At 48.9% G+C, this 9899-nt stretch overlaps 1 protein-coding gene across 1 annotated transcript; it reads right to left on the bottom strand.

Annotated features, from left to right (window-relative positions):
* Window positions 1–250: 250 nt before the first annotated feature.
* On the bottom strand, window positions 251–1027 carry ANKRD63 (ankyrin repeat domain 63). The gene has a single exon (XM_063118464.1). The coding sequence runs from the start codon at window positions 1025–1027 to the stop codon at window positions 251–253; it is 777 nt and encodes a 258-aa protein (XP_062974534.1).
* Between the last annotated feature and the right edge of the window lie 8872 nt (window positions 1028–9899).

Genomic DNA, 9899 nt, shown 5'->3' with positions numbered 1-9899 from the left:
ATTACATTCAACACGGTCCGTCGCGGAGGAGTGGTGGCGGTGATGGTTCTTTGGGCAACAACATCCACGATTTCAGAGGACGTGATCGCTGACGAAGCGGCGGCCACGAAATCGGGCAGCCGGGATGGATCGGGGTCCTCACGCCTCCGAGATGAACCGGGAAGGGCCGGGCCCGCCTCCAGCCACGACGCGCGGCGCCTGCCTGCTGCAGGGCGCCAGGGTCGCTGGCCGCCGCCGCCGCCGCCCCCGCTCAGCAGCCGATCAAGTTCTGGCAGTCCGGCGCCGTGGCCCTGCGGATCAGCGGGCGGCCTCGCGGCGCCGCGGCCTCCTGCGCCGCTTCGGAGCCGGCCCTGACTTGCCACCGCCGCTGCTGCGAGCACTCCGCCTGCAGCAGCTGCGGCTCCACGTGGACCGAGAGCGCGGCGGGAGGAGCAGCCGCAGCAGCAGCGGCGTCGGCGGCCTCGCCGTCTGGGCCCGGCTGGGCGAGGAGCAGCGCGCCGGCGGCTCGCAGCGCCCGCACGCACTGCCCGTGGCCCCCGGCCGAGGCCAGCAGGAGCGCCGTGCGCCCGGAGCGGTCGGCGCGCTCCAGGTACAGCCCGAGGCGGCGGAAGACGCGCAGCAGCCACTCGATGACGGCCGTCTGGCCCTGCGACGCGGCGTACATGAGCGGGCTCCAGCCTCGCGAGTCCACCGCGTCCGGGTCGGCGCCGAACTGGACCAGCAGCTCCGTGACCTCCAGGTAGCCGCGCTCGCAGGCCAGGCTGAGGGCGCTGCGCCCGGCGTCGTCGCGCATGTTGACGGCGGCGCGGCGCTCCAGCAGCAGGCGCGCGAAGGCCAGGCGCCACGCCGGGTCCTTCAGCAGCACGGCGTACATGAGCGGCGTGCGGCCCCGGTCCGCCCGGCAGTCCACGATCTCGCCGTCCAGGGCGTCCAGCACGAAGCGCGCCAGGTGCAGCCGGCCCGCCTTCATCGCCTCCAGGAAGGTCCGCGTCGACTCTCCCGGGCCAAGGTCCCGCGGCTTCAGCATGATGGGCCGCCGCCGCCGCCGCTGCTGCTACTGCTGCTGCTCCCGCCGGTGGTGGTTCGGTACCCGATGGCGACTCGAGGCGGCGGCTCCCCAGAGCCGCTTTATAACCTCGCCTCGAGTCTCCATGGCGATCCCTGCCTTGCGACTCCGGGAGGGAGAGAGCGGAGGCACCTTCGCCACCCGGCTCCCATGCGGAGAGTGGCGGAGTGGGGTCGCCGGAGGAGTTCCGGCGCTCAGGAGCTGCCCGCCCACCTGGAAAGCCCCTGGAATAAATAAATCGGGGCACTGGCTTAGTACATCCCAAGATGACTGAATTGCTGGCGTGTTTTGAAAGGGGACGCCCATGTGCTGTTCTGGGGAGGAGTGGAAGTTCCTGAATAGGGGGATACTCACATGATTAGGTTATATTATTATTGGGGGACAATGTGGTTCAGTGGGTAGAATGCAACTGCACATCACTTGATACTTTTCCTCAGGTGAATGTCCGAATTGTGCCCCTTGACCGGTATTTTGAAAGTGATGTCTAGTGGTTTTGCTTTGTTTTTGAGAGAGAGAGAGAGAGAGAGAGAGAGAGAACGATCTATGATGGCTGTGGTCACACACATAGTAGCAATCGCTTGAGGTTACAGCCATGACATCAGTTGGTGACTATGCATGTGTGAATTCCCCCTTAGTGCCTGCATGGATCTGTTAAGAGGTGCCAGGGCTGGTGTCAAGGGTAGGCATGGCCAGGCACCTACCAAGGGCCCACATGCCCTCAGGGCCCATTGACAAGAGGCCCTTGGATATGCTCCTCTACACTTTTGCCACTTGCTTGTTCACCTGCCTCTTACCCGGTGGTGGTGAGGAGGAAGAGCAGCAGATGGCACGACCCACTTACTCGCTGGCTCTCTGCCTGTCAAGCAAGACGTGGTAGCCACAATGAGAAAGAGGATGAGGAGTCATAGCTGCCAATGACCATGGCGGTGATAAGGTGGGCTCACTGAGGGAGATGGGCCTTAGAGGGTGCCTTCTTGCTGGTGCTGAGAGGATCAGATACGCATCCGGTCCCTTTAGCCCACCCATCTGTGGGTGTTTCCCCCCCTTGCTTGCCTACAGTTGACAGAGGGTGGCAGTAATGGGACCAGGACTACAGGTGCTGTCTCTGTGGTGTTGATCTGAGATGCCGTTGGTGACTGCACTGCATCTCCTTCCCCCTCTGCCCCATAGGAACTCCCAAACAGTAGGCCTTTTATTTAATTATTTATTTTATCAGTTATTTTTGAATTCTGTTTATTGATTTAGTTTATATTTATTTCCAGGATGGTTTATAGAAATCCCACTAAAGCACCGATAAAGTTTAGGAAGTTGTGTATGGGCAAGTGACCAGTGTTGGGGAATAGTGGTCAAGGTCAACAGCATGGGCCATGCCGTCCCAATGAGCACACCAGCAGCATGGGCCATGAGACCCCACCCCAGCCTGAATATCCAAATCTTTTACAGAATCTGCCAGCTATGTTTCTAGTGGCAAACCTATCAATGAGGGCTAGAAACCTTTAGATTTTAAATGAAAACAAAATTTTAAAGCTTCTTTGTCTCTTCTCATACCCATAGAATACCTGTACATTTTTAATGCTGCATTTTGCTCTAAAATATTCATTTCAGGGGGCCAAGATTTGTTCTGGCACTAGAATCTAATCTACTAATTTGTAAAGTTTGGCTGAAGATGCGAACATACATGGCCCCGCCCGCCCCCACCAGCGCACAGCTGTTGCAACACTGCTGCCAGAAAACATTAATCCTGCACTGAGGTTCAGCTCCAGCAGTACACACTGACGGAAGCTGCATGATTCCAACCAGTGCATATTCAGCTATGTGTGCCAATCGGCTTTCAGTGCACCAGTGCAACCAGATGCAATGGGGTGCTTGTGGAAGTGTGTCAGTGGGCACCAGTGTGTATCACATGACTCCCCTCAACATGCACTAATAGAGCTCAAATTAAGTGTGGGCTGAGTGTTTACTGGCAGCAGCCTCTTGCTGACAGCTGTCTGCTTCCTTAGAAGCCATTATATTACCATTGGAAAAGCATTCTGGTTATTGAAGATTTTATTTATTTATTACATTTCTATACCAATAGCCGAAGCTCTCTGGGAGGTTTGTCCATTATGTTATCCAGTGTCCTCTTTATAAGGATCCATGTGAAAAAACAATTGTCTGCATGTAGACTGGGGAAGAATTTTGTTACACCAACTGAATTTGTATATTTTCTGTAGTTTGATAATAAACATTATTTTACTTTGTGTATTTCCTTGTTTGCCCTTGTGGCCAGGAAATTGAGCGCTTAATTTGTTGCTCAGCTCTGAATGTCCCTCTTTTTGTAATGGCCTATAGCTAAACAATCAAATTATTACTACTGCTACACATGCTGACAGGGTCATATGACTCAGGCCAATGTACTGGAGATGCCAACATTTTAAAAGCAGTGTTCTGGGTTTTGGGGGGTTTCAGTTATTGGGTGCCTAGAGAAGGGGTGGGCAGCTTGTGGTCCTCCAGACAAATTTGGCCTACAACTCCCAACAGCCAGCATAGCCACTGGTGAGGGATCTTGGGAGTTGTAGGCCAAAACATCTGGAAGGCCACAAGTTGCCCACACCTGGCCTAGAGCTTGAGAACAGAAGTGGCAGTGCCACTTCTGTTTCAATGGGTTTCTGGGTGACATTTGTTTGATTGACTCCTCAGTGCTCACACTGTTTGAATCTCTTTTGCCCAGCACTAATCCCTGTTTTTAAGGGATCTGCTCCTGGTTCTTCACTGACATTTGTAAAGCACTTCGAAAATGTGTCATGGAAATAATTAGATTATATTAATAATCCCACAATCAAGCATTGCCAAAGGGCTGTGAGCTGCGTTCAACGTCTTTCCAGGTTGTTCTTCCATACTGTCGGTAAAAGGTCGGCTTTACTGGTAGGTTGCTCACTGATTTGCAAGAGGTTTCTGACCTCCATTTGTTTAATTTTAGCAATAACAAACAGATTTACCCTCCCCACAGTATTTGGCTCTTAGATTCTCTGTAGTAATTCAGGTGTAGATTTGTACTTGTATACACAGGTGCCAGAGTGTATGGCTTACAGGACACAGAAGGTTAGCCAATTCCCAACAGCCCCAGCCAGCACAGGCAATGGGTGGTATGATATGAGTTGTAGTCCAACACATCGGGAAGATTCCAGGTTGGGAAAAGCTGCAGTAGAGTAACTGGTTCTGCCACTGAGCCACCATTTTGCACCTGGATATGGTTGGTTCTAGGAAATAAAAATATTAAGTAGGTCGCACCAGCTTGAGGTTTGCACACCCCTGCTCTATAGCAGCTTTTCTTTGTGTGTGTGTACCCTCTTGTGCAAGCACTGAGTCATTACTGACTCTTGGAGGGACAGCAGCTTTCGCTGACGTTTTCTTGGCAGGCCTTATAGCAGGGTGGTTTGCCGTTGCCTTCCCCAGCTGTTATTACCTTTCCCCCAGCTAACTGGGTACTCATTTTACCGACCTCGGGAGGATGGAAGGCTGAGTCGACCCGAGCCGGCTGCCTGAAACCAGCTTCCGCTGGGATCGAACTCAGGCCGTGGGGAGAGTTTCAGAAGAGCCAAGTTTCCAGATTTCTTCTGCCACTAGAGTCTGATCTATTAATTTGTAACGTCATAAGAACATAAGAAGCACCATGCTGGATCAGACTGAGGGTCCATCTAGTCCAGCACTCTATTCACACAGTGGCCAAGCAGCTGTCCTGTGATTAGTTCAGCAACGCTTGCCTCAGCTCTTCCATCTTAATTAACCTAGACTAAATACTACTCTTTCAGCCTTCGTTAATAGGGCGGAATCCCAGTCTTACACTTTGGAGAAAGTGTGGGTTGGCTTATTAATGTTTAAAGCACACTTATTCTGAATTTTGCACATCAGGCGCAGTATCCAATGCTGCCCACATGCTAACAGGCCCCACCAAAAGCACAAGGGACCAGTGATTCTAAAAATGACCCCCAAAACTAGCTGAAATGTTTGATTCTGGAACAAGACAGGTCCCCCTTGTGCATGAGATCAAGTGGGAGTGCATGCTTGGATAGTGCCCAAAGAGTGGGTAGTGGCTTCCAGACTTTGCCTAGTTCAGGTGATAGACAGACAGACAGACAGATAATCTTTCTCACAGAAAATCTCATGGATTAGCATCATCACACCACCTTTTCAAATGTATAGAAAAGTTGGAAAAGTCCATCACTTTGCTGCTTGTTCATTATCATGAACACAAGGATGGTTTCAGTATGTTACGGAGGAAGCAATCTGTATCAACTGATTTTGTGGAGGCTTTCTAGAAAAGGGACCAAAGGCTTTCACAGAACAACAGGGGTTCTCCAAAAGTACTGTGCATTCTCCTGGCATCCCTAAACAGGTGAGCTTCTAAATTCTGGCATTCAGAGAGTGGCAAATATTTGGCTGTGTGTTCACCTTCATACTAGTGAACCCAACAAACAGGCAGATTCCTTGCTGCTTTAAGGGGGCATGTTTTTTTTTTTTTTCATGAAAATGTTGTGTGTCTTAGCTTGAAAAATGGATCAATCTTTCATGCATTGTAAGCATGATTGCAATAAGTCTGGGGAAAAGCCAGAAAGAAGTGCTTGAACTGCAGTCCGACACCAGCTGCAGTTCACATCAACAATTCAGCAACCCATCGTCCATCAACAGACACAATCTTTATAGGACACACAATTCAATGCTTTCTCTCTGCCTGCTGTTGGAGAGACTGTGAAAATGCATGTTTTGATAGTAATAAAATCCGGATGCTCTTTGGAGAAGGCAGTGCCCAGTGATTAGCCCAGCCTCCCCTCCCCATGCGTGATTATTGTTCTTCCAGTTGCATTTGTTATTGTCGGTCCCTTTGGGTGAAGTTGTTTTCCCTCTGGTGACTTTCCATGTGGTTCAAGCTTCCCCAGACCCAGATACAGACAGTAAAGGATTAATTAACATTCAATCTCCTTGCCGAGCATGCGATACCCTAAGGAGGAACAGATTATTTGAAGTGAAAACAGAAACTGTTAACAGGCTTTTCAACAACAGAGTTTAGGATTACACAGGAGGGAAATGGTGCCATTCAAGCAGGGGTGCAGAACCACCTGCAGCCCGAGAGCCAAATTCCATTTCGGAGAAGCTTTTTGGGCCTAAATTCCAATGGTGGGTGAAGCTGAAGGCAAAAGGCATGAGGCCAAAGTACCAGAAATGCCCCAAATGCCAGCATATGTCATCTTTAAGCTCTTCTTGCCAGTCACTAAGCCTTAGAAGAGCTATCTGGAAAATACATGTGGCCCCCAAGCCTGATGTTCTGCATTCTTGCATTAAAGCAAAGGGATTGGCCAGACTGGATAGGGATGGGATTGCATCTCTGTTGTCAGATTTCTGGTGGGAAACCAGGCGGGACAGGCGCCCATACCTCCTGCGCTTTACCCCTGGGAAAACTCATGCCCCCTGCCCCCAGGAGTCCTTGTGTGTCATTTGGACGCACAGGGACTCAGCCGTGACCATCCCGGACTATCAGGCTGGTGTAGAAATGGCCCCAGTGTCTTCAATGGGGTGTACTCCCTAGTAAGTATGTTTAAGATTGCAACCTAACAATTAGTGGCAAAGGGGCAATTTTGCTTGAAAACAAGGCACAGAGGGAGTGCATGCCTGGTTTGGGAGCAGAATCAGGCTTCCAGGAATGTGATCCTACTTCCAAGCAAGGTGTGTGCCTCTCCATGTGCTCTTCCAAGCAAAATCATCACTCCCCCCCCCCCCCCGGAGAATGCAGCAAATTTTGCAGCAGGGAGGGCTGCAAAAAAGGGCTACCAGGGCCGGCTTGCAGTGCACAGGCCTTATGTTGCCCACCCTTGCTTTAAACAGTTAATAAATGTTGGTGTGATGCTTCCAAAAATATAAAAGGCAGGCAGTTCTCCTGAAGCTTGGGTGGAGTGGAAAGGCTGAGAGTTTAGCCCATGATGTTACTGTTGTTATTATTATTTATTGCATTTGTATACCGCCCCATAGCTGGAGCTCTCTGGGTGGTTTACATAAGATGGATTCATTGGTATGCATGTCTGCCATTTCAGTCACGAAGCCAGGAGGAAACTGGGCTCATCCCCAAGCTGAAGGGTGCACCATGAACTCGTGAAGGGAATGGAAGGACCAGCGTTTTTTGCACAGTACATGCAGAACTCTTTCACATTTGCAGCACAGATTTCTTAACGTCTCCTCACGTGATAGTGCTGCTGTTGTATTTCCCCAGCATTCAAACATTTCCTTCCAGAGAAAATGTAATCTACTGTGAAGGATGACAAGTGACACGTATGCACTTCTATTATTACTGCACCCAAAGAGCAGAAAATCCTGTATATTGTATTGTAGTCGCTTGAGGGAATGTACTGCAACGGATTAAACGTGTTCAGTTAGTGTTATTGAGAAGAAAACGTTCTATTGCAATTTCTCTCAATAGACTCCTATCTTTAGATTTGCTTGCTTATATATCATAACCCAGCCTTAACCAACCAGGGCCATAGCTAGACCTAAGGTTTATCCCTGGATCGTCCAGGGGTCAAACCTGTTCATCTAGGTGACACACAGGGGATTCAGTGCTCAGGCAGAGGCGAACCCTGGATGATCCCAGGATAAACCTTAGGTCTAGCTGTGGCCCAGGTGTCCTTCAGCTGTGCTGGACTACATCTCCCAGCATACCCCAGCCAGCAGAGCTGGAAGGCACTGGGTTGGGGAAGGCTGTCATAACCTGTTTTTGTGTAGGCTCGGCAAAACATAGACCGCCATTTTGTTGTCTTCAGAAATAGACAGGAAGAGGGCAGTTGTGTGATGTGAGTATGTGGCTGGAGAGTGACGAGCACTGGCAGAAAAACCGCTGCCTACAAATTTCAATGTTTCTTTTCTTTCTGGCATTGGCAGGAAGAAATGAAGTCACACTAGGTGATGAACATCCTATGGTCACATTCCATTCTACCACTTTGTTACAAATGGCCTATAATGTTGCAGCTGCTCGCATGTGTCTGAGTTTATAGCTTGCTTGGATGGAAGATGAAGACTGATCATGAAGAGAAGCAATCTGGGGTTGTTCTACTTGCATGTGTGTAATTTAAGGGAGACAACTGCCTCTACTTCCTTCTCTTTACCATCTCTTCACCCTAAAGATCTTAAGTAAGCCAATGTGTACTATGTCACACTGAAATCCCAGTTGCTTTGCTAAAAAAAGAGCCAAACCCAGAAAAATAATCTTCGCTTCCCTGGGGTTTAGTGGCTGAAGTGTTGGACTTGGGATCCAGGTTCTAGTCCCCATTCGGCCATAGAAACCCACAGACTCTCAGCCCAACCTTCCACACAGGGTTGTTGTTGTTGTGAGGATAAAATAGAGAGGAGGAGGATTATGTACGCTGCCTTGTGTTCCTTGGAGGCAAAAGGCGGGATATAAATGCAATAATAAATAAAACTAAAATATATAGAACACCAAGTGAAGATGGTTCAGTCTAGATCAGGAGTGGATAAATTGAGAGGCCTGGGGGTCATGTCTGCCTTGGAGTTCACACTCCATGGGGTACAGGCGAGAATTTTGAAGGGTGCAGGAGGCAGCCCTCCCCCAAAGCCTGAATGTTGCAGTGGCCAAATTTACCTTTAAATTTGGCCATTGTAGCATTCTGTAGCTTTTGTTTGCTCTTTGCCTCTGCCATGGACTTTTGCAATGTGGCTGGGGCCACATGTGCTCCCCAGGTTGCATGTTGTTTACCCCTCTTCTAGAGAAATGTGCATTTTGAGTCATTCCCATTGTTTTTGTCTGGGCCACAAATCTGCTTCAGAGCTGGCAAATTGAAAAGAGTTTCCTTCGCTGATTTTCTGCAATGTCTTGATGTTGGCCCTTTTAAGGTCTCTGCTCTACTTAGATAACCTATTAAATAGAACAAGCTGGCAGCAACCAGCAGCCCCTTGCACTCTCAAGGGAGAGTCATAGCAGCCTAAAAGACACTTGGTGACAGCAGGCCCATTTGTATAAACCTGGGTCAGCCCAACTACTCACCTATAACTAAGTGAGAAACGAGTGAGAAATTTGTTCAGTTTGTATTTCAGTTTTGAACTTTCAAAATTTGTACTTCTTAAATTGTTATGCAATTAAATGTATGGAAATCCATACATTTCCGAAGCTTGTGACGTAGTTCAGAAAACAGAATGCATGCATTTTTTAAAAAAAATATGCACAAAAATGCATATCTTTGCAAAAAAAGAGTGCACACAAAAAAATTATTAAATGGGGAAGATCCATACATTATTCACACAAAAATGCACACGTTTGGAAAATGTGTACCAAAAATGCAGATTTTTTTTTTAAAAAAAAGTATGCACAAAAATGCATACTAATTTTCATGGAGAGTAAAAAAATAAAATAAAATACCCCTATTGCGGAAACAGGATGGAATAAACTTAGCATTGGAAAAATGAGACTCTGAACTAAATTGAGCTTGGCAGATTCACCTATTCCTTGTTTTAAGCACAAAATTTCTTGTGCTGATGGGGAGCTGAAGGCTCCCGTGCTCACCTCCCCACGGAACTTTTCTTTGCTCTGGGCTCCCGGTATCAGAGCACATGGGGGCATTCTGGCAATGAAGTTGGGGCAAGGTAAGTCATACAGGGGTCTTCAGCTTCCCCCACTCATGTGCCCCATTTGTTTTAAAATCAGCCCCCGCCCCCCACCCCACTTTATAGTTTATATGTGGATTTGTGTGTCACTGTCACAAATAGCTTGAGCCTGAGAGAGAAATAGGATGGCCTGGTACATTCTAATGTAGGGAGGGAGGGGGTATTGCTTTCCCCCCTCCCCCCAATTCAA

Source organism: Elgaria multicarinata, chromosome 2 (genome assembly GCF_023053635.1).
Source record: "Elgaria multicarinata webbii isolate HBS135686 ecotype San Diego chromosome 2, rElgMul1.1.pri, whole genome shotgun sequence".
Classification (NCBI taxonomy): domain Eukaryota; kingdom Metazoa; phylum Chordata; class Lepidosauria; order Squamata; family Anguidae; genus Elgaria; species Elgaria multicarinata.
The sequence above is the reverse complement of the archived record's forward strand: the minus strand, read 5'-3'. Positions and strand labels throughout refer to the sequence as shown.

Excerpts from the sequence above, each read along its gene's own strand:
- ANKRD63 (XM_063118464.1), bottom strand. The coding sequence starts at position 1,027 with ATGCTGAAGCCGCGGGACCTTGGCCCGGGAGAGTCGACGCGGACCTTC.